Raw genomic sequence first — 25549 nt, 5'->3', positions numbered from 1 at the left:
GGAGAGTGAGGGGGCAGAAAGGGGGCGAGAGAGAGAGAGAAGAGGGGCGGATCGACAGCCCGAGCGAGGCACGGAGCGATCTGAGGACAGTGAAACACAGCGGGGGACCAGCCGATTGTGGCTTCCGCCAGCGTGACAGAACCGGGGGAGGGGGGGGGGGGTCAGACGATCGTCCCCTGTGACGGGTAGAGAGCGAAGATCCTATAGCGGTATCAACAGCCGTTTCAGGTAGTCCTTGCTTTCTCCCTCCTTCCCCTCCCAGCTCTCCCACAAGCTTCCTGTCTTTGCCTCTTCCATTCTCCCCCCTCCCCCTCCACATCAGTCTGAAGAAGGGTCTCGACCCGAAACGTCGCCTATTCCTTCTCTCCATATATGCTGCCTCACCCGCTGAGTTTTTCCAGCATTTTTGGCTACCTACGGACAATTCAACTTTGTACTTACTGATTCAATAACGGCATGAGTGTTTTCCAGTTGACGAGGAACACACATTGCTCGACCTATTCAAATAGATCACATATCTCTTGGAGAGGACACAGAGCTATTTTGTTGGATAACTGCACATTATTGGTATTTTATTAGCAGGTATGAATAGTTCCTGCCTACTTTGTCGTCAAGAATCACTACCTGTTAGTCAGAAAAAAACACCCATCCACCGTTACTGACAGCGTTCTATCACACAGCCAATTTTGGAGCCAGACTTAACATGTCTACATGTTAATTTTATGTATTTCATGTACCAGCAGATCTAGGGGTCAGACTCACAATCTGAAGAAGGATCTCGACCCGAAACGTGTAGGAAGGAACAACAGATGCTGGTTTAAACCGAAGATGGACACAAATGCTGGAGTGACTCAGCGAATCAGGCAGTATCTCTCCAGAGGTATCTCCAGAGACACTGCCTGATTCGCTGAGTTACTCCAACATTTGTGTCTATCTTCGGTGTAAACCAGCATCTGTTATTCTTTTCTACACATCATAGTTGCTTGCATTGTTTTAAAATTCCTTTCTCTCATCTTAAACACATGGTTTTGACACGTCAACAACAGGGAACAAATATTTTGATTATCTTACATGCCTCATCGTCTTTTTCATCCAATCAACGCTTTCTCTCCCATGTTATCACAGTACCTCTGGAGTTGTTTAAAACGATTACATTCAACATTTTTGAAATGCCCCTCTGCCCCCCCCCCTCCCCCCTCCCCGCCCCTCTTGCATTAATAACATATACCGGAGGTTACGGATGTCCTCCAGATGGATTGAGCGGCTCAGTGTGTCAGTGCGTCAAGTCCTATGACCCAGTGACCTTACGTGCAACCCCCCTATTGCGAGAGACGAAGCCCGAGGGAGCGTAACGACCGAGAGTGAGTGGGGGTGGGGGGGAGAGTTGTGGGAGGGGGATGTCCCCCCTCCCATTGGTACGGAGCTTTTGCATTTTTTAACTTGAAATTGTGGATTCTGGTGCATACTGTAGCGAGTCTTTTAACTTGCTGTAGTGAGACCAGACAGGTTGAGCGAAAACTAGACCGTTCAGTCTGAAGAAGGGTTTCGGCCCGAAACGTCGCCTATTTCCTTTGCTCCATAGATGCTGCTGCACCCGCTGAGTTTCCCCAGCAATTTTGTGTACCCTCGATATTCCAGCATCTGCAGTTCCTTTTTGAACAACCAAGTGCAGACCGGTTGGGTCTGTTCCCCCAACGTGTGGTTGCAGGGGAGGGGAGGGGGGGGGTGGGCTGGGGGGCATGCGGCGTCACACACACTAACTACTCCCCCCCCCCCACGCACAACCGCTAACTACCCCCCTTGATATTATATTAATATTATTACTTTGCTCCTTTTACCCCATAACCGCCCTATCCACTGACGCATAGCCCCCAACTCGCAGGCGCGTCTATAGAGAGAGGGGAGGGGGAGGTAGAGAGTGAGGGCAGAGCTCGAATGGGGGGAGACAGATCGGCAAGGGAGAGGGGGGATGGAAGGGAGGAGGAGAGGGAGGGTGAGGGAGGAGGAGAGGGAGGGTGGGGGAGGAGGGAAGCAAGAGAGGCCCTCCCCGCCTCCGCCCCGCCCCTCGCCCCTCCGTCTCCTCCCTCCCCCTCTCCCTCCCCCTGCCCCGCCCCGCCCCTCCCCCTGCCCCGCCCCTCCCCTCCCCCTGCCCCGCCCCCTCCCCCGGTCACACACGCAGTCCGTTGCAAAGCTTAGGTCCGTTGGTTTGTTGTTGGCGCGTGATGTCGTCCTCGGTGCTCGAGCGCAGCGCGACGCTGCTGCTCCGCGCTCTTTCCCGGCTCCTGCGCGCCCTCCTCTCGCTCTTCCAGACGTTCGGCGGGCCCAGGAATTCCCGACCGGTCCCACCCGCCGTCCAGCCTCTCCTCCTGCTCCCGGGAGTGGAGTTAGCGCGCCGGATTCGACGGAGGCAGGTATGACGAACCGCACCCCGGCAGCTTCAGCTTCTGCTTCGGTAATGGGATGGTGGTGGTGGGGTGGGGGGGGGGTGGGGGGGGTCGCTGGCAGTCAAGTCGGCGCTGCTCCAGACCTGTGTCGGTGAGGCGGGAAGCAGTAGCTTCCCACCTGAACCCTGGGGTGGAGCAGGTAAACTACATTAACCATGAACAGGACCACAGATCATAAAGCGGTGCTATACATGAACAAGACCGCGGGATATGTAATGATGTCACATCCTCGCCTCTCCCTCCTCGAACCTGCTGTACTTGCTCACACAATTTGGCATCACTCCAATCAGGTAAGTATCCATTACCTTGGGTTAGTTATTGGTCCCACTGAGTTCAGATTCCCTTCAGCCATCCTGATCACTGCACTCGAATCTGCCACCCATGCCTCTGTGTATAGAGGAGTTGCACGTAAGGTCACTGGGTCATAGGGCTCGACGCACGGAGCCGCCCGATCCACCTGGAGGACATCGCAGCTTCCGGTATATCTTGCGACACGAAACGCGTACTTTCCTACCTGTTAAAAATCGCCAAAATGTTGAATTTCTGCGCTGTAAAAAAATTGTGGAAATCGGGGTAAACGTGAGAGACATGTACCCAACTTCAGAATTCCCAAAGTGAAGCGAAATGAAGGTAAAGAGAAGCGAGAGCTGAAGGGACAACAGCTAAAGTGCTTGGTGAATATTGGCCGTGCAGATATAGAAATTGAAAATATTGGGAATTATCGCGTTTGTTCACTGCATTTCATCAACAGTAAGGCTTTATTTGTGTTTTTTCTTGATTCCTTTGGTATCTAAAAAGTCTCAGAAGTGATAAATCTGGCTACGCTGGAAACAATGGTCAGTGCTTACCTGCAGTTCATCGCGTATAGGGAGGTTTCACGGCAGTCGGGTCACGACCCATGACCCGTACTGTTGCTACGCTACTCCAAATGGATTACACGCGATGTACTGCAGGTAGACACTTACCATTGTTTCCAGCGTAGCGGGCCCGTTAAAACACGCTGAAATTGTCAATTTTTGCGCTGTAAATAATTATGGAAATCGGGATAAGCGTGTGAGACATTTAGTCTACTTCAGAATTCCAAAAGTGAGGAGAAATGACGGTAGATAGAAACGAGAGCTGAAGGGACAATAACAGCCAGAGTGCTTAGCGAACATTGTGTTCAAAAATCTGAAGAAGGGTTTCGGCCTGAAACGTTGCCTATTTCCTTCGCTCCATAGATGCTGCTGCACCCGCTGAGTTTCCCCAGCAATTGTGTGTACCTTGCTTAGCGAACATTGGCCGTTTGCTCACTGCATTTCATCAAGTAAGGCATTATTTGTGTTTTTTCTTGATTCCTTTGGCATCTAAAAAGTTTCAGAAGTGATAAATCTGGCTGTAATTTTTTTAAATCGCCCATGGTTCTCGTGGGTTTTTACATACAAAATGAAAACGCATCTGAAGAAAAATTTAGCCAGATTTATCACTTCTGAGAATTTTTAGATACCAAAGGAATCAAGAAAAAACACAAATAATGCCTTACGATGAAATGCAGTGAGCAAACGCGATGATTCCCAATATTTTCAATGTTTACCAAGCACTTTATCTGCTGTTGGCCCTACAGTTCTCGCTTCTCTATACCTTCATTTCGCTTCACTTTTGGAATTCTGAAGTTGGGTACATGTCTCTCACACTTACCCCGACACCCACAATTTTTTTCAGCGCATAAATTCAACATTTTGGCGGTTTTTAACAAGTAGGAAAGTACGCGTTTCTAGTGTTAATAACATATACCGGAAGTGACGGATGACTTCCAGTTGGATTTAGTGGCTCCGTGCGTCGAGCCCTATGACCCAGTGATCTTACGTGCAACCCCGCTATACTCCAATTGGCGTAGCGTAGTAACAGTACGGTCATGGGTCGTGACCCGACTGCCGTGCAACCTCCCTATATTAAACCTCATTTGAACTGCTTCTAAAGCATTAACATTTCCTTAATAAGTAGATTAATACTATGTAGTGTATTCTAGATGCAGTCTCACCCCATGCATAACTGAGACATCACCCCTCTTTCTATATTAATTTCCTCTAACACCAAATCAAAAAAAATGTTAGATGCACAATTTTTTGTTGTAACTGCATATGGCTTTTGCGAATCATATAGCTTTTTAAACTATGTTCAATGTTATTGTTGAAGAAAAAGATTGAATTTATATAGCACTTTATGACCTTGTTTTCCTAAATTGCTTTGCAGTGAAATAGATACTTGTGATATGTGCTTTTATTGCGTAAAATTAGGCAGTCATTTTACCCACAGCATGCTCTTAGCAGTATGAAATGATCAGATTTTCAACTATTACTGGATAATTCATCTAGATGTTGTAATTCAATCTCTTATGTTCATCCTTTGAGAGCAAAGGTTTTATTTAATTTAATTCTTCCAAAAGTATCAATTATGACACTCCCTCAGAACAAGCAAGTTTGGTATTCCGACTGCGCATGCCCAGGTCATAGGTCACTAGCTATGAAAGTCTTGACAACGGTGGTGCTGCATTGTGGGCAGGCTTGCGTTTCATCCGGGGCCGGCTCTCAGTCGCTGCGGGTGCTGTTGAGTTACTGTTGGGCCGTTCCCTCTCCGGTGTCCCGTCCCTGTCCGGAGGTGTCCGGGGTGGCCCTGGGCTGGTGGGGCTGACCCGGACCTGCAGCCGCTGGCTCCAGCTCGGCTCTGCCTGTCGTGCCGGGTTGGCCCCAGCAGCTCTCCACCTCCACCCCTCTCCCTTCGATCCGACACCGTGATCCTGCTGAAGATGGGCAGCTGCCTGGCCTTCTCGAAGTTGGGCGACTCGGAGCCGCTGCTGCTAGAGTTGTCCTGGTCAGAGAGAGAGTCTGTGGATGAGCTACTGCCATGGAAGAACAGGCGCCCACTGGAGCTGTGGGTACTGTTGGTGGTGGTGGTGGTGCTGGCGGCAGAAGCAACCTCCTCCCTTACCCAGCCGCAAGCCCGAGTCCGGGCCAGCTCTAACTCCAGGTCAGGGCTGAAGACAAACACCGGGCTAGAGGAGGCTTAGCCCAGGTTAGTGCTCTGGCTCAGGTGAGGTCAGGGCACTCACTCCTCCTCGGGTTGTGGATGAAGTGGCAGCAGACACCGTAGGGGCAGAAGCTGGTGGTGTGCTGAGACCGTGGGCAAGCTGGCATTTGTCCTCTGGAGTTGGAGTGGGATTGGGCTGGAGTTGCCGCTGGCTGTGGGTTCTGTCGGACCGGGCTACTAGTTGGCCCGGCAGGTAAGGCGGCGATGAGCTGGGTTTAGTGCTTCACTGTGCTGGGCCTGAGGGCTGATGTCCTGTTGGTCCGGATATCTCCGCCCACCCCCTGAACGGAGATGGAACACTCGAGGGGGGGGAAGTTACGGAAGGAGCGGTCTCTACGGAAAGCCAACAGGGGAGGAGATGGGAAGATGTGGCCAGTGGTGGGATCCCATTGGTAGACAAAGCTGGAGAAAATCAGCAGGTGAGGCAGCATCTATGGAGCGAAGGAATAGGTGATGTTTCGGGTCGAGACCCTTCTTCAGACTGATGTCGGGGGGGGGGGGGGGAGGGGGGAGGGGAAAAAGAAAGGAAGAGGCGGAGACAATAGGCTGTAGGAGAGATGGGAATGGGAGGGGAAGAAGGGAGAAAGCAAGGACTACCTGAAATTGGAGAAGTCAATGTTCATACCGCTGGGGTGTAAACTACCCAAGCAAAATATGAGGTGCTGTTCCTCTAATTTGCGGTGGGCCTCACTCTGGCCATGGAGGAGGCCCTGGACAGAAAGGTCGGATTCGGAATGGGAGGAGGAGTTGAAGTGCTGCGCCACCAGGAGATCAGGTTGGTTATTGCAAACTGAGTGTAGGTGTTGTGCGAAGCGATCGCCAAGCCTGCACTTGATCTCACTGAGGTTGATCATATGCTGAATAATCCAACCAGAATTTTGTTTGGAAGTGGAAAGAAATAATAGAATTTGCATTCTTTGCAACGAGTAAAAGGAGATGAGATACTGTATTGTAATTTTGCTGCATGTCATTGTGGTATATATCATGTCTTGATTGGGTGAATATGTTTAGTTTGTGACTTTATTTGAAGCAGAAATAATATGTGACTGCTTCATTGACCATAATTCTGATGGGTAACTACGCACTTCGTCCGAGCACATCGCACGTGTCATGCAAGCCGTCTTAAATGATCAGCTAAACTGCCATTTGGCAACCTAAAAAGCTGCCTAGGTTGCCCGGCTGGCAACAGGGAAAAAAAGTTCAGCGAGAGCCCTGAGTACTGATTGGGGATGATCAGCCGTGATCAGATTGAATGGCGGTGCTGGCTCGAAGGGCCGAATGGCCTACTCCTGCACCTATTGTCTATTGTCTAATACTATACGATAGAACTTTATTAATCCCAGGAGGGAAATTGTGTGTATGTATGTGTGGGTATTGTGCTGCTGCAAGTAAGGATTTCATTGTTCTAACTGGGATGTGAGAGAATAAAACACTCTTGACTTACGTCACTAATGTGTGGGATAGAACTAGAACACGGGTGATCGGTGGTCGGCGTGGACTTGGTGGGCCGAAGGGCCTGATTGCATGCTGTATCTTTAAATTAAACTTAAAAATACTAAAACCAGAGGGTGTTTAAAGAAGGGTCTCTACCTGAAATATCATCTAATTTCTTCTATCCAGAGTTGCTGGCTGCTCCATGGACTTCCCCTGCATAATTAAAGCATGGAATAGTCTTAACCCTACCATAGTTACCCAACCAGACGCAACTAAATTTAAGGTAGCTCTTTTTTTCCCAAGAACCCTTTTTTTGCTAAAGGCCACACTCCACCACCTCCAGTTTAAATTCCATTTGGAATATGTTTGGAGGACCAGGAAACCAAAGAGCAAGAGATACTCCAGGGAGTGATTCTGTGTTGGGCTTCGGCGGTCGCGGTGAGGCAGCGACCGGACAGCAATGGTGTCCAGATCTCCCACAATGCAAAGGGAAGTAGAGCATGCTCGGTACCGACCAGTTGCCGTGGCAGTGCGCATGTGCAGGGCGGCCGATGATGTGCTGGCCATTGTTGTGCGCATGTGCAGGGGGAAGATGTGCAGGCTGTGGCAGTGCGCATGTGCAGGGCAGCTCAGGATGTGCAAGGTGGCCAGCCATGCCGGCAGATGAGGAACGGCCGGAGACGCGGTGGCGGGCGGAGACGGAGAGAGATAGAGAGAGATACAGAGGGGGGCCCCGCTCAGAGTTGAACGATAGGTGTCCTGGGTGCTTGCCAGGACGGGCAAAATGACACGGCTTTTAGGTTGCCCGGTGGGACTTTAGGTGGCCATTGGCACCCCAGCAACTTAATTTCGAGCCTTGAACAGGTGATGTTTTAGACGAAGAAGGGTTTCGAACCGAAACTGCACCTATTTAGCCACAAGGGCCACATCTAACTCCCTCTTAAATTTAGCCAATGGACTGGCCTCAACTACCTTCTGTGGCAGAGAATTCCAGAGATTCACCACTCTGTGTGAAAAATGGTTTCCTCATCTCGGTCCTAAAAGATTTCCCACTTATCCTTAAACTGTGACCCCTTGTTCTGTATAAACCAACATCTACAGTTCCTTCCTGCACATGTTAGAGTAAAGCATGCAGGGCTCGAAATTAACGGTTGTCCGGGTGCCATTGACCACTCAAAGCGCCACCGGGCAACCTAAACACCGAGTCATTTTGCCCGGCGTGGCAACCAGATACTGGTTTGTACCAAAGATAGACACAAAAACCTGGAGTAACTCCGCGGGTCAGGCAGCATCTCCAGAGAAAAGGAACGCAACATTTTGTGTCGGCGGTGACGACTGTATTGCGTGGGAAAGATACTAGATGCGGGGTGACGAAGGGTCGAACCGAATGATGGGCCCCGAACAGCGACAGCGGCTCCATCTGCACCTCCTCCTGCACCCCCCCCCCCCCCCCCCCCCCGCCCGCCCTGATAAGGGCCGCTGCTTGCAAACCCGCTAACGGCACTTTAAAAAAAAAAGAAACATCCCTCACGCCGAGGCCTCCTCCTCCCGTCCTCGGCATGCGGGAGGGTTTGTTTCGAAAGCGGTTATAGCCGTTAGCGGGTTTGCAAGCAGCGGCCGCTTTCAGGGAGGAGGAGGAGATGGAGCCGCTGCTGCTGCTGTGCGGGACCCGTCATTCGCTCCGAAACTTCTGAAGCAGCTGCACCGCTCGACCCCGCACTTTGCTGTTGGCTGGCGGAGGAGGGAGGCGGTGGCGAGGAGTTCCCAACGGCCAAGGCAGCGGGCGATGTCCGAGGAGCGCTGATCTTCCTTCCTCCCCCACCTCGCCCCCCCCTTCTCTCTCTCTCTCTCTCTCTCTCTTGTACGCCCACTCCACCTCCCCCCCCCTCCCCCCCCTTATCCTGGGACCCCTCCTCTACATCCAGCACTGATCCCCATTCCCGCCTCTATTCAGTCCTCACTGACATCCCCTGTGCCCCCCCCCCCCCCAATCTATTCATCCTGCGCTGTTCACCCTATCCACCTCGCATTGATTCTCCTGCCGCCACCCCCCCCCCCCATCCATCCTGCACTTCTCCTCCATCCATCCTGTACTGATCCCCCATCCATCCTGTACTAATCCATGCATTCATCCCGTACTGACCCACCCTCCATTTACCCTGCACCTTCCCCTCATTCATCCTGTAGTGATCTCCCATTCAGTCTGCACAGACCCTCCGATCCACACTGTACTGACCCCCACCCCCCATTCATCCTGCACTGATCTCCCCCCCCCCCCCCCCATCTATCCTGTACTGATGGCTGAAGAAGGGTCTCGACCCGAAACGTTGCCTATTTCCTTCGCTCCATAGATGCTGCCTCACCCGCTAAGTTTCTCCAGCACTTTTGTCTACCCTATCCATCCCATACTGAACCCCCCCATTCAACATCACTGACATCCCCCGTGCTCTCCCCTCACAATTTTACCTACTCCAACCAACACGTACTAATTCACCTGCCTCAATCCATCCATTCTGCACCGACTGCCTTCTAACCCCCCTCCCCCCCTGCCATCTATCCACCCCGCACTGATTCACACACACCCTTCTCCCTGACCATATTGTCCTGGAAATGACTTCAGAGCGAACATTGACTATGTTTGATAATGGAATGCAATCAAATGTGTTTTAATTCCCAATGTTATTATTTGTTTTAATCCATAAAGATGGATTAATTATATTGTGAACACGTGAAACATTAAAACCGCAGTGTTCGATTGTCACTGCTACCGATGACACGTTATTACAGAATTCATTTTAACGGCAAATCAATGCTCTTAATATGGAATATCAGTACTGTAGTTATTTAATGAGCAACATTCACAACTATACGTACGCATATATGTTACCATGGTCCAGGATTTATTGACACAGGTTGATCATATGCTGAATAATTCAACCACATTTTTGTTTGGAAGTGGAAAGAACTAATAGAAATTGCATTAATTGCAAGTGTAAAAAGAGTTGAGGTACTGTCTTATAATTTTGCTGCATGTCATTGTGGGATATATCATGTCTTGATTGGTGAATGTTTAGTTTGTGACTTTATTTGAAGCAGAAATAATATGTGAATGCTTCATTGAGTATAATTCCGACTGGTAACTACGCACTTGGTCCGAGCACATTATCACACACGTCATACAAGCCATCTTAAATGACCACCTAAACTGTCATTTGGCAACCTAAAAAGCTGCCAAGGTTGCCCGGCTGGCAACAGGGGAAAAAAGTTAAGCGAGAGCCCTGGCATGGCTATGTAGTTCTAATGATTTGTAAGAAAAGAAAATTAGGTTTAATGACAAAACAGGCAGTTTTTTGTTGTAATATTATTTGGGTCTATTATGAGCAGGAAAAACAGCTTATTGTGATACCTCTGTATGATTTTGTGATTAAATGTCAATGTCTTGCACTACATTTAGTTAAACTTTGTAAAACAATCTCATGTTTTTTTAGGTGAAGAGTGTGGATGTAATAGAAGCATATATTGGCAGAATCAAAGATGTCAATCCCATTGTCAATGCTCTTGTCGCAGAGAGGTAAGAAAGTCATCAATACAACATGTTAAGGATAACTATAATTGGGCTCTGATTCTAAATTTTAATTCTAAAAAATTATGTTTTCCTCATGGTTTCATAAGGTTAAGATTTTTTACTTACATATCATGAAGCTATCGCTTTGACATTTTATATCCATCATGTTTTTTCCTCAAACCATATTGCTGCTCCAGGTTTTCAGCTGCCCTGAAAGAGGCCCAGCAGGTGGATAAAAGACTTGCTGAAGGAAATGAAGATGAAAAGTTACTCGAAGAGAGTGTTCCTTACCTTGGTGTTCCTTTTACAGTCAAAGAAGCATTTGCATTAGAGGGTATGTCAGTGCATTTAAGTATTCACCGATATTTTTGTTATTAATTGGACACATTGTTCTTTAGGTTAAAAAAAACATCATGTTCATTTTATCTTCCACGCTGATCTGAACAGTTTAGATGCTGCCCATTTTGTAAATCACACAGTAATTATCAAATCCAACTGTCTGGAACTATGCTCAACACTAGGTCACAGCTTATATTATAAAAAATAATGTAATCACTCTGGAGAAGATTAAGGGGAAATTCATTTGGACATTGCCAACAGGGAATAGTTTTAGACTTGAGAAAAGATTAGATAAAATAGGATTTTGTTTTGGAACAGAGGAAGCTGAGGGGAGACTTAACTGAAGTTTATTAAAGGGGGTGGGATATCATGTAACAGCTGGACAAGACATTTGGAGTACTGTAAGATCACTAAATTCTCAATGATTTGCCAACTCCCGGAGTAGCATTTCAAACTTTTTATTCAGGCATAATGGTTATAAAGCATCAGAGCAAAGCATTAAAATATTTGCAGCCCTTAACTAAAAACTGAACTTATCACAACTAATGAAACAAAGTAACTGTTGTTGCAACTAAAAGACTAAAAACTGAATATAACTAACAGACATTTGACTGAATATAACTAACAGACAAAAGACGCTGGACATTCACACAGAACTTTCACACTGCTGTAAAACAAGCTTCCTTATCCATATAGGGTGATTAGGATGTACCAAACACCCTTCACCATGAAGTTCTGTCTCGGTTTTTGTTACGACCTTGAGCTCACAAACTGCTCTGTCACTGTGTAGCAGACCTGTTCTCAAGCAGTTTAATAAACTAACCCTATCAATTTTCTGGAAGCCTGTACAATCCCCCCCCTGTGATCACGACTAGAGGGAATGAATCACCTAAATAAAAATCTTAAGTAAAGGTACCACAAGCACACATCATTAGTTATCTTTAATGGTCTCCATATTTTAGAGACAGCCTCCTATACCTATGATAGCAAAGCCTGAATAAATCTTTTTTTCTCTAAATATAGGAAATGCTTTTGTGGTCAGAGAGTGGTAGCTAGAACTGAAGGGATCTGATGTAAGCTAGGGCTTTTACCATTTGTTTGCAACAATACTTAATAAACATTAAAACACAATCTATACATAACTAAAACCCTGATCTTGTGCTCTTACGGTTTTTCCCTCTGGTCCCCCTCGCTGGCTCCTGACCCCCTCCCCCATGATAACCCCCTTTCCCCCATGGTTCTTCCCCCGTCTTTTCTCCGGGCTCTCTCCCCCCCCCCCCCCCTGCCCACACGCCGGTGCGGCCGTAGCTGCTGGTGCTTCCGGGCCGAGCCGAGGAACCGCGCCGACAGCTGGTGCTCCTCCGGGGCACGTAAGAAGGGAGAGGAGCGAGCGGCAACCTCGAGATAGAGGGAGAGGAGGGAGGAGTGGGGAAGGTAGGGAGTGGGGAATAGAGGGAGAGGAGGGCAGTGGGGGAGGTGAGGTGGGATAGGGGGAGGTGGGGGATAGAGGGATAGGAGTGGGGTAGGAAGGGGAGAAGTGTTATGGGGAGAGGGAGTGACTGAGGGTAGGGGAAAGGAGAGGGAGAGAGGTAAGACAGGGATTGGGGAAGAGGAAATAAGAGGGAATGTGAAGAGGAGGAGGAGAGAGTGCTAGGGACCAGGGTAAATGAGCTGCACCTGTGCAGTTGGGGGCTATGGGTGAGTGGTGGAATATTGCGTTGGGGGACCAAGCCTCCTGTGTGACAGGGACCCAACGTGTCCCACTTAGTCCACTATAAACTAAAACGGTTAAAATTATACACGATCAAGCCATGAGCTGAGGAAGTTCCCAAAGAGATCAGCTATCCTGCAATCCCGCTCCACCAAGTGGAGAGTCAGAATAATTTTGGGGGAGATGACATTCTACTGTTTCGGACACATTAATGAGGCAGTCCCCCGAGTGACCTGATCAGCCATTCATTTCCCTTATTTCTAGAGTGTCGTTCTTTGTGTATGCCTTGCATTTAAGAATAGTAACTTCTTGTGGAATGCAACTAGCTTCCAGAAGATCCGTTACTCCCAATTGTCCGCTATAACTGAGTAAGGTATTATCATTGTGCAAGTAGTGAAAAAGACCAACTACAGTTGCTGGTTAACACACAAAAGGACACAGTGCTGGAGGAACTCAACAGATCAGGCTGCATCTGGAGAACATGGATAGGTGATGTTTAGGGTCGAGACCCTTCTTCAGACTCTCAGTCCGGAACTGATCATGGAATCTCAGTGAGTTGACAGCCCTGGTGGCTGGAGGAGAGGTGAGCATCGGCAGAGTCAGGTCTCTGCCTGCGGGTGGCCGGAGTGCAGGTATGGGTCGGTGGTGGGAGCAGCAGGCGCAGCTTGGAAGCGGGCAAGGAAGCTGTTTGTGCTTGCAAGGAAGGTGGCAACGATAGATCTGGCATGGAAGCAGCACAAGTCGGTGGCGACATTGGGGCAGCCGGTGCTGCAAGCAGCAGGGAAGGTAGCACGAGCCAGGGATGGCATGAAGGCAGCCGGCACTGCAAACGGCAGGGGGGGCGGGCGGCACAAGACGGGGTTGGCATGGCAGAGGGCGCTGTAGCAGCTGGGGAAATGGCGCGAGCCGGGGGCAGCCGGCGTTGCGGGCAGCCAGTACTGTGAGCGGAAGGAGAGGCAGTGTGACCCAGTGGTAGCATGGACAGTTGGCGGTTGGTCGCACCCCTGTAACCAAAATCTGTTATAAAGAGGTCTGTTAAAATGAGGGTTTATTGTACATTAAGTAAACATTGATGCTCCTATGCAGAGCAAGTACCCATCTGACATAACTTTATTAATTTGCTTAAAAAGAGAAAAAATAATCTTTATAATTTTCACTGGGTTCAAAAGTGTGAAAGATGCCTAATCAATGATCATCTAAATAAATTAACTTACAAATAAATCAACTTTTATAATGTTTGAATAAATACTTTAGCTGTTTGAACTGTACTTTTCAAAGTAGTAGTTCATATGTATCTAGTCTTGTGTTTTAAAATATATAACCAAATTTACTGTTTTATGTGATATTTGCATTTATGAGAAAACTTTAATTGTACTATCAACTATTTAGTCTGTATTAAAAAAAAAATCTCTGCCTTTTTCTAGGTTCACCTAATTCTTCCGGTCTTGTAAGCCGTAAGAATGTAATTTCCCCTACCGATGCTGCAGTTGTCACTAATCTTCGAAAAGCTGGTGCTATCCCTTTAGGTGTGACAAATTGCAGTGAACTGTGCATGTGGTATGAATCTAGTAACAATTTATATGGGACAACCAGAAATCCATATAATGTGGATCGCATTGTGGGTGGAAGCTCTGGTAAGTATTAAAAGCAGAGAAACACCATTGTATTTTGTTGTTATAGCAACTGTGCACTTGGTGATGTGAGTTAGATGGAAAGTTTTCAAACTTTTCTCAATTACGTATATGTCCCAGTATCCATTTAGTCCTCATTGATGGTAACATTTTTCACCAATTGTAAGAACACAAAAAGCTACCAATAACACAAACTACAAAGAAATGTCATGAGAAATGTATATTTGGTGATGTGTTGATAACATAAAGGCGAGATGCTAACACTTCACTTCTGGAACCAAACTTCAAACCAGATCTAGACTGACTGATCATTGTCACATCTTCGCCTCAGATGTGGAAGAATAATAATACTGACACAATATTTACAGGTTACAATCCTTGGTCTCCGTGTTTATTATCTCACCCAGCCATGACCTCCTGCCTTGGCTTACACAGTGCACATGCGATCTGACCTCCAAGTCAGCTGATACCAAGGTCAAGATATTTGCAAGAATTTTGTGTAGTTGGTCAGTGTGTGCTGAGAGGTAGCAGATTGGTGATCCCGCAGGCACTACGACCAAGGATCGTGTCATTAGCTCATGAATGACATTTAGGCATCGTCAGTACTAAACAGAATTTGCAGAGCAAAGTGTGGTGGCAGGTTGTGAGAAAGATGCCGCAAAATTTGTCAAGACTTGTCACAGATGCGAAATCACAAGCAGGAGCAACCCACCAGAACTAATTAGAAGTACAAAGTTGCCAACAGGACCATGCGTTGACATAGCTGTTGACTTTCTTGGACCACTTCCAACAGGTGAATCAATTATGGTAGTGGTAGACTACTATAGTAGGTACTATGAGTATGCAGTGATGAAGTCAACTACAGCAGACTGTACAGGCATTAGCAGAGATCTTCGCCAGACATGGGTTGCCTGTTACATTGTACTCCAACAATGGGCCACAGTTTATTTCTTAGACGTTTGCTGAATACATGAGAATCACAGGCATCCATCATCACAAGGTGACTCTGAAATGACCACAAGCTAACGGAGAAGTAGAGAGACAAAACCAGTCCCTGGAGAAGTGGATACGAATCGCCCATGCCGAAGGGAAAAACTGGAAGGAGGCACTGTTAGCATACGTAGCTGTATATCGGGTGATCACTCGCTCAACGACAGGGAAAAGTCCAGCAGAAGCTTTGTTTGGAAGGAAAATGTACACTAAAATATCAGAAGTGCGAGAGATCATGGAAGACCAGGAGCTGAGAGACTGATGCCATAAAGAAAGGTGCAGCAAAATGGTATGCCGACTTGTAACGAGGAGCCAGACACTCGGAAATAATTCTTGGGGCTTGTGAGGCGAGATGATGGTGGTAAAATAGACACTCCTTATCATTGCCAGCCATACAATGTTGATTTCTCCTTGCATCCGCAGCTGATGAGTTTGAAATCTGAAACTGGAAGAGTGTGCCATGTCAGACATAACAAGGTTTTGTCTGACATGGGAATTCTAAAGCGGCCTTTTCACGGGGCGACTTGACGCAAGAGTTAACCAGAGTTTAACATCGTGGGAACCTCGTGCGATAACAGTACGGCATTCATGGACCACCGTAGCGCTAAAGGCAGGTAATCGTGTACCTTGGTCACTCGGGAGAAAATTCAAGAAAGTTTGAATTTCTCCAAGAGTGACTTGTACACTTGTGGTTGAGTATTGCAACATTATATGAACGTAGTGGCCAGTGCGATATCCGTAATAACTCATGCGGTTACCGTGGGAACTCCTGCGAACGGTGAACCCGGAAGCTGGACAGAGGGGACAGAAGGTGAGTAAAAATTGTCTTCTGTGGGATTGAATTTAAAAAATAAATAAAAATAAAGATTTGCATCCGCATATGGACATCAACTTATTCATGAGTTATGTTAATGAGATTCAAGAAAATAACTATAATCTTTAAAAGGGACTTTAAAAGGGACTTTACTGAAAGGTTATGCATTTTTATGGTCCGTGAGAAATTTTTCACATGTACTTCTTTGAGAGATACAGGTCGGAGTCCTCGCCGACTAGCGATCGATGCCTTTCCGAAGCAGGGTCCGGAACGCTACCAATCAATGTTGTACAGAGACCCGTGTAAGGAGTGAACTGCACATGCTGGTTTAAACCGAAGACAGACACAAAAAGCTGGAGTAACTCAGCGAGTCAAGCAGCATCTCTGGAGAAAAATAGCTGATGTTTCGGGACGAGACACATCTTCAGACTCAATTCCGATTAGGCTGTCTGAAGAAGGCACTAACACTCAAGAAATAACGTTTGCGGCCTGATGTTCCCAATATTTAATTGAAATAATTAATAAAGTAAATAAATAGATACCGGTCTAATCAGTATCTACGGGATTGGACAGGCTAAGTGCAGGAAGAATGTTCCCGATGTTGGGGGAGTCCAGAACCAGGGTCACAGTTTTACAGTCTACCGTGGGAACTCTTTAACTCAGTAAAGTAAAGTAAAGTAGCCTTTATTATCATATCAGCGCACAGGCAGCAGTTGATTGTTGCTCTATTCAGTTTCCCAGGGGGTCGGGACGGGACTGGAGTTGGGAGGGAAAGGTGGGGGAGTCGAGGGAGAGGAGGGGGAGACAGATGGGGGTGTCTTCATTTACTGGCGGCGGGTGTCTGTCACTGAAACAGGCAGGTGAGATTTCACATCCACCTTGTGTGTGCCTCTCTCTCTCTCTCTCCCTCCCTCTTACACAGGCTGAGAGACTCTGCCTCTGTGAGTGTACGTCTCTTTCTCCCCCTCTCCCACACACAGTAAGACCGAGGTACTGTGCTCAGTCCATCTGTGTCTCCCACATACACAGTAAAACATGTCTCCAAATGAGCCAATTCAACCAAGGGAGGATATTTATAGTGTGTGAAAAAAAAAGTTACATCATTTGTGTCACGTGTAGTTCACGATGTTCATTCAAGATTTAACGCGAAAGCTCGGGAGACGGACAAGTCACTCGCACAAATAACAGAAATGCCGAGTACCGTGGGAACTCTTTATCTACCCCCCGTTATATCGTGCGAGACTCGTGCTGGACCACGACCACTTCACTCTGGTGACATCTTGCGTCAACTCGCCCCGTGAAAAAGCCCCATAAATGTGCACTTTAGATGAATTGGAAAGTGTTCCCAACCGTAAAGTTTCTCACCCAGAACTCGCATACACAAAAACTAGGACAAGTTGTCGTAAATATAATCAAGCATTGTATGGAATTGAATAAAGGACTGTTTTTCTTCAGAATAAGATATTCCTAACTCCTGACCCCTATCACATCTCAAGTTTTGTGTTCCTAGTCTTCTGTCTTGTCTTGAATAGCATAATTTCTTAGTCTTTTGTCTTTGTCCTGTGGAATAACAATTTCTTCATTTGAATTGGTGATGTTCCTCAATTAAAAAATAAAATGGGTGAAAAAATATTTTCTTTTTCTACAGGTGGTGAGGGGTGCATTATTGCTGCAGCTGGGTCAGTAATGGGCGTAGGTTCTGATATTGGTGGAAGTATTCGAATGCCTGCCTTCTTCAATGGAATTTATGGGCATAAACCTACAACAGGTCAGAGCAAGATTTTGTCTTTTTCATATTTTATTGAGATTTATTTGTTGCAGCTTAAATATTGAAGTGTAAGTTTAAACTTGAAATGCTGTTGATCGCGTGTCCGCATCAGCACATTTCTTTATTTCAAATCAAACAATTCAAATTTTATTCCATTAATTTGCCTATTGGCTCCAGGTTAGTTAATTATACTTTCAAGCGCGTCACAGTTGTTGCAATATTATTTAAATCTAGTTTCTCCACCTTGATACATGCTTATATAACGTTATTTTTTAGGGTTTTTTTAATTGCTGTTTGATATAGTCTTAAATGCCAAAGAATATGGAGTGGATGGATGTTGTCGTCAGATTCATCAGCAAGATTCCAAAAATCCTCAAATACTGTGGATTACACAGCAAGGCATTTAGCATTGAATAAACAAGGAAATAATAATATTTTTCACAATTCTGCACAGCTTAAAAAGATAAAATGTACTTGAGTGCATCGTTCTGCAATTGCAGGTTCTGACCACCAAGTGTTGCTGCACAACATGATTTTGTATTTGTGTATTCTTTCCTTCTCTTGGAAGCCATTTCAGTAAATGTGGCTCGCCATTGTCATCTCATGGGCAATTGAGAAGGACAATACATTCTTTGCTTGTCTGCAATGCCCAGACGGCCCAAAAATGAGAACATTTTATAAAGGAAGAGGAAAGATATTTTTTGATGATGTTATTGACCTAAAACTTTTAAGTCTGCTTTACTGCCTGACCTTGTATTTCTTATGTTTTCTTTTTTTTGATTGAAGATATTTCTACCATTCCAGATCCAAGTAACAGTGGGCTTAATTTGCAGCTTGTAATATTTGATGCGAGGCAGATCTCGTATAGTGTCGAAAATGGTCCTTACACTACCAAAATCCTAGCTAATCTCATTTAGCAGCACTTGGTCCAAAGCCTTCTCTGCTGTGGTATTTCAAGTGCTTATTTAAATAGGTAAGAGGTCAGAAGTTGAGCAGATGAGAGGTTAGCTGATATGGAGGTTGATGAGAAAATGTTTAGAGAGCAAAATAGACAGGAGAGAGGTAGGGAACGAGGAAGGAATGTTGGTTTAAGTTGCACTTATTTTAATGCAAAAGGCCTGAATTTAGGGCATGGATAGGTATGTGCGACTGGGGCGTTGTAGCCATTACGAAAAGCTGGTTAAGAGAGGTGCAGGACTGGCAACTCAATGTTCCAGGGTATAGGTGCTTCAGGAGAGATAAAGGTGGGGGTAAAAGAGGAGGGGGTGTTGCGTTATTGATTAAGGAGGATGTCACGGCAATGGTCAGTGTTGTGATATTGCAAGGACTACTTTGTTATATCACAAAGACTACTTTGTTTGCCCGTGTAGCAACATGTATATATGGGAATGACGTATGTGGGCAGGGCACTCTGGTTCCAGATGGCCATGAAATAAACAGCCTTGATTTATGCTCAGCTTCAAACTCCTAGATACGTGTACTTGTGGTTATTCCAGAGTCATAACAAAGGTATAACAGATACCGGACCACGAAGTACAACATGGTGGCAACGGTTTGTGTGATTTAGCCCTAGAAAGAAACAGAAAAAAGAAACAGGGCCACTACACATGTAAGTACCTGATTGGACGCCGAGCTACCGACGGAACACTGCAAGCAGCTATGGGTGGTGAGTGAATGCCACATCGCGCCCCAGCCCTGTACAGGCCCGAGTTTGGAAAGGGGAGCGACAAGAAGCACACGAAGGCGCGGCGAACGGAGAGACTGGCCACACACGGGGGCGCGGCGACTGGTGAGACCGAACGCTCACGGAAACGAAGCAAGCCGAAAGGCTGTATTTTCTTTGAAACCTAAGAGCTTTAAAGTTAAAAGCTGCAGAAGCAATATTGAAAACAGCAAAAGCAACAGAGGCTATTAAAAAGCTCTGTATGGAAAACGGTCTCAAGATAAGCAGAAGGCTGTTCGAGATAAGCCGTACTGAAAACGACTTACCTAGGAAGATAAACAAGGGACCTTGGAAATCTCAAATTTAACGATGTTTTGAATTCCAATTTGATAAAATGTACTGAAGTAATTATTGTTTACCATAGAAACTTAAAGGACTCCCCTAAGATTGCACAAGCCGTGTGTGGAACTGCAAAAAGTTGCAGAGGTGTGTAACCCTGTGATACTTTTTTTTTAATCCAAATTTAATATTTCAAGTTACCGTGTTTATGCTGTATATGGCAAGTAACATGACTCGGTTACCTGAAATGAACTGGCAAGTGCTGGACATTGCCAATGAGTTCTACGCGTTCAAGCAGAGGATGGAATTGTGCCTGTAAGACTTAGAAATCACATCGGTGTCCAACCAGGCAACAAAGATAAAACTTACTTTAGGAGTAGAAGGACTCCGTCGTTTGAATGCGCCAGGTCTGAACGAAGAGAATCAAAACAAGCCAGAGGAGTTATGGACATTCTTTGAGGGCCAGCTGAGGATAAAGGTAAATTTCAGAGTCCACAGGTTGGAATTGAAGCGGTATCACAAGAAACCGGAAGAATTGATCGATCAATTTGTGACCCAGTGTCGAGAAAAGATTCGCCAATGTAACTTCACTGATCCCGAGCTCAATGAAAGAATCATTGAGTTGATAATCGTGTCAACGCCCTATGAAGGTTTACAGCGAGAGCTTCTACAGAAGACTGCGGGATACACCATTCCAGAGGCGCTTACATTAGGCAGGCAGTATGAGGGCATTGCGGCAGGCAGACAGTGCATTGCAGATTTAGAGTCCAGGTCTTGCAATATGGATGCAGTCAAGACAAGAGGGACAACGAAGCAAAAGCCGCAAGATAAGGAGAGACAAAACCCTTGTGGCCAATGTGCTTTGTTTCACAAGTCCAAGCAATACCCAGCGTTTCGCGACACATGCAAGAGAGGGCATTGGGCAAGTTGTTGTAGGTCTAAGAAGGGTAATATACGCCCATCTAAATTGTCAAGTGGCAAACACAAACAGGTTGACGAGGTACGGCAACAGTCCCAAGGAGGTTATGCATTGTACTGCGACGGTCAAGATGAAGGATCTGATACGTTTTTCAATACCATCACCATTTTAAGTCTGGACAGGCTTCCTCCAAGTCGAGTCAAGAGAGTTTATTGTCATGTGTCCCAGATACGACAATAAGCAGATAAAGTGCAAATAAACAGATTATGGCAATGAGGCATTTGCAGTGTTGAACATCATATACCCATCGATGAAGGGGCAACATCGACTGAAGGTGAAGATGGACACCAGAGTTGGAGGAAATACCCTTCCCCTTCGGGTCATACGAGACATGTATCCACGTGACAAATATAAGTAGTACCTACGACCATGCAAAGTCCGACTCACGGCATATAATGGGACTGAAATCCTTTGTCTTGGAACTATATCCATTTCATGCCGATACTAGGGATCAATGTGGTGTCCTCAAGAATTCTTCTTGGTGGACGTGGCAGGACCCGCTGTCATAGGCCTCCCATGTATCAAGCAACTTCAGGTCGTCACGATACATACCATGGGAACAGAAGAGCATCCATCAAATGCTCGGAAGGAGCAAGACGTTTTCAACTCGGAGGGAGACCTAATGAAGAGATGGCCTAATCAATTTGACAGGATTGGCAATTTCAAGGAGCCAGCCTCCCTTCATCTCAAGGAGAAGGCCACGCCACACATAGATGCACCAAGGAAATGCAGGGTCCATATCAGAGACAAGTTGCGGGCCGAGTTGGATAAAATGGAGGATGATGAAATCATCAGTAAAGTAACTCACCATACGGACTGGTGCAGTTCAATAACAACCTCCGTTAAGAAAGATGGATCAATCTGGGTATGCCTAGACCCAAAACGTTTGAATGCAAGTCTCAAATGCTGCCCACACAAGATCCAAACCCTTGAAGAAATCAATCCAGCTTTTGCCAATGGGAAATATTTCACCAAATTTGATGCAAAAGCGGGATATTGGTCCGTCCGACTTGATGAGGCAAGCCAGGAACTTACCACGTTCCGGACACCTTTTGGCAGGTATTGCTACAGAAGGTTACCTTTCGGCTTGTCGGTGAGTCAGGATATATTCCAGCAACGAATGGACACAATCATAGAGCACGTTCCTGGATGCATCTGCACTGCAGATGATATTGTCGTAGTGGGATCCACAGAACAAAAACATGCCGGTAATCTGAAGAATCTGTTGGAGACCACATCCTAGGAAGGACTAGTTTTCAACAGTGCAAAGTGCGTAGTGAAGGCGAAGTCCATCAACTTCTTAGGGTCAGTCTATTCAGACACAGGCATCAGACAAGATCTTTGTAAGGTGAAGGACATTCACATGATGCCAACACCGCAGACAAAGAAGATCTACAACAGTTCCTGGGGATGATGATATTTTTGTCGCCATACATCCCAAACTATGCTGACCAGGGAACCGGTATCTTTAAGGATTTTCCACTATGAATCATTTGTGGATAAAATATTTTGCATTGTGATATACTATAATTGTGACTTAATCCTTGTCAATCTATCTGAAATTGACTACTTCGTACTCTACATTCTTAATGCTCTGTTTTCAGGTTTGGTACCTAATGATGGTCAGTTTCCAGATGCAACAGGTTTAAGAGAGAAGTTCCTATGTACTGGTCCGATGTGTCGTTATGCGGAGGATCTCATTCCAATGCTCAAAGTCATGGCTGGTCCAAATATCTCCAAGTAAGAAAAAAGCTCAAATTGATATCTAGTTATTTTGGTTTGACCATGTAGAAATTACAGCTGTGTTTGTACATAGTCCCAGCATTTCAGGGCACGGGGTGGGGTGGGGGGGGCCTTTGGGACACACACACACACACTTCTTTTAAAATTATTCATTTGCTTCTTTTACCCCATCCCCGCCCTAGCCACACGCATAAGCCCCAACAGAGGTGGAGGGGTGCAGAGAGGGAGGGGGAGGGCTGAGAGGGGGCAGGGAGGAAGTGCCCCCCTCCTCCCTTCTACATTCCCCCCCCCCCCTTCTACATTCCCCCCCTTCTACATTCCCCCTCTCCACCCAACCCTCCCTCTCCACCCACCCACCCCTCCCTCTTCACCCTCCCTTCCCCCTCCCTCCGGGCGGGGCTGGGCGCTGCGCTGCGGGAGCCGTGGCACGAGCGTACTTCGTGTTGAGCGGCTGGGCTGTAGGCGGGGCTGGGCGCTGCGCTGTGGGTGGCCAGGTGAGTGCTTGTTGACATAATGACTGAGTCGGGGGAGGGTTAACATAACTCGCCAGCTGCTTTATTCCAGAGCCGGGTGGGGGTGGGGGGACGGCGGTTGGAAGAGCTGTGAGTGAGAGGAACAATTTTAGTAAAAAAGCAGGGTAAATAATGAATCAAATTTACAGATGAGGTGATTTTTGAAATCGTGAGGTAAATCACTACTGGAATATGTAAATATTTCACCGTTACCGCGTTGGTTTTCGAGGAGATGTGAATCAAATAAAAAGTTCAAGCAAGCATCCCCACAAGCGAACATCCAGCGTTTTATAAGTTACAAGACCAAGGGGGACCCGTTGGGTCCCGTCCCCTCAACGTGCGGTTGTGGGGGGGTGGGGCTGTGGCGTCACACACACACACAAGGGGGAGCGGAGTGGGGCAGAGAGAGGAGGGGAAAGGGGGGGAGAGAGGGGGTGTGAGTGGAGGGGGAGGGGAGAGGGGGGAGATGTAGGGGCAGACGGCCGTGATGTTGAGGCAGATGGGGGGGAGGGGAAGAGCGAGGAGGATAGAGAGGAGGGGCGATTAAGGGGATGGAGGGGAGAGGGCAGGGGGTGCTGGAGGGGGGCAGAGAGGACGGGGGAGGGGGGCAAAGGGAAGGGGAGGTGGGGGGCTGGAGGGGAGGGAGGGGGGTGGGGGGAGGGTGTGGAGAGTGAGGCGAGGAGAGGAAGGAAGGGGAGCCGGGCGTGTGAGTGGGCTGCAAAAAGCGGAGAGAGAGAGAACAGGGCCTGACTGGAAACCCCGAGCGGTTTACAGCTGGAGGGAGGGGGTGGGGGAGGGGCGTGACTTCAAGCTGCTCTGGCAGCGAGGAGAAAGTTCTTCATGAGCGCTGGTGACCTCGGGATCTGCAGAACTTTCTCGTTCTTTCTGCGCATTTTGAAGAACCGGGAGGGGGGGGGGGGGGTCGAAAGCTGTGCCATCCCTCCATACTTCTTCAGAACTAAACTAAAAAAACTACCAGCTTCTGCGCCAGAATCCCAGCAGCAAACACGCCTCCGATTTTGTAATAAATCCCACCCACATAATTACAGGCAGATAAAATTTCAAAGGCAAATGCCATCAATTTACTAAGTTAAGCCAAATGGCCACTACAGTGTATGGTTTTGAGATGGTATACCTATTGCATTTCTTGTCCTTTTTTGGTGCTGGAATAGTAGGGGAGGAAGGACATTCCAGAAGGATTGTGTTCTATAACCACAGTGTCCTAATAGTGGGGCTAGTTGATGGACCATTGAACTATCTTTAATCGGACTTTATCTTGCACTAAATGTTTAACCCTTTATCCTTCCTTTATATTTGCAATGTTTATTATCCATGCTTAGTATTTTCTTTGACTGGATCACATGCAAACAAACAAAATAATAAATTAAGCTACATTTATATGGAATGAGTATTACCTACCATTTATTAACTCAAGATTTTGTATCTTTATCATATTGAAAATTGTTTCATTTTCAGTAGTGTCATGATAATGGAAAATCAGTTCCATTTTGACCATGTGATGATGCTGGAAATATTTGAGAAGACAGCATTACTCCTTTGCAGTAATGTCCTAAAGTTACAATAACTGTTCTCCGATCACCACAACCATATTTTGCAACTTTGATCGCTGGAGTTTTCCCTTTGCCCCGTCATTGACGTCAGTTGTGTCATGGAGCGTAGAAGTAGGCCATTTGTCCCAACTCATCCATGCCTTCCTTGGAGCCTCATCTCAGCCCATTTACCCATGTTTGGCCCATATCCCTCTAAACCTTCCCTATCCATGCACCTGTCCAAATGTCTTTTAAATGCTGTTATTGTACTTGCCTCAACTACATCCTCTGGCAGCTTGTTCCAAACACCTATCACATTCTTTATGAAAACATTGCCCCTCGGATTCCTATTAAATCTTTCCCCTCTCACTGCAAGCCTATACTCTCCAATTCTTGATTCCCTTAGCCTGCGAAAAAGATTCAGCACTTGCCTTATCTATTCCCCTCATGATTTTATTACACCTCTAATATCATCCCTCAGCCTCTGTGCTCCAAGGAATAAAGTCCTAACCTACCCAACCTCTCCCTATAGCTCAGACCCTTGAGCCCCGGCAACCGACTTGTAAATATTCTCTGCACTCTTTCCAACTTTTGGACTTTGCTCTAACTCCTTTAAGCCATACTTTGTCAAATGCAATGTCATTAATAATATGTATTTGCAAAGCTATGCTTGGTCATTATGTCTCACAGAAGAACATTGGAACAGTTTGTATCCTAACATCAACAAAAAATAAATAAATTATAACCTGACTGCTGAAGTTTCATTTGTTGCATAAGCAGCAGTAAGGAACTATCTAATTTTGTATCACCTGTATTAATTTGATCTGCTATTATTTCTGTATTTAAAAAGGGTAAGGCTTGATGAAGAAGTATTTATGAAGAAAGTGAAGTTCTATTCCATGGAAAATGATGGTGGATCGTCATTTGTGTCTAAAGTGGACAATGAGCTAATTCGAGCTCAAAGGAGGGTAAGTTGGATATTTGACTTGGATAGGAGCAAA

At 46.5% G+C, this 25549-nt stretch overlaps 1 protein-coding gene across 1 annotated transcript in view; it reads left to right on the top strand.

The window, feature by feature from the left end:
* The first annotated feature begins 2170 nt into the window (after nt 1-2170).
* The window catches only part of faah2 (fatty acid amide hydrolase 2), a 46621-nt gene continuing 23242 nt past the window's right edge, over nt 2171-25549 (top strand). The window contains exons 1-7 of the mRNA XM_033030368.1: nt 2171-2411; nt 10433-10515; nt 10707-10843; nt 13984-14193; nt 17643-17762; nt 22348-22483; nt 25399-25516. Of these exons, the coding sequence (XP_032886259.1) occupies nt 2223-2411; nt 10433-10515; nt 10707-10843; nt 13984-14193; nt 17643-17762; nt 22348-22483; nt 25399-25516 (993 nt within the window). The 5' untranslated portion in view covers nt 2171-2222. The remainder of the gene's footprint in view (nt 2412-10432; nt 10516-10706; nt 10844-13983; nt 14194-17642; nt 17763-22347; nt 22484-25398; nt 25517-25549) is intronic.

The sequence above is a fragment of the Amblyraja radiata genome, chromosome 12, assembly GCF_010909765.2.
Source record: "Amblyraja radiata isolate CabotCenter1 chromosome 12, sAmbRad1.1.pri, whole genome shotgun sequence".
In the NCBI taxonomy this organism is placed as follows: domain Eukaryota; kingdom Metazoa; phylum Chordata; class Chondrichthyes; order Rajiformes; family Rajidae; genus Amblyraja; species Amblyraja radiata.
This window is presented reverse-complemented; position numbering and strand designations above follow the sequence as displayed.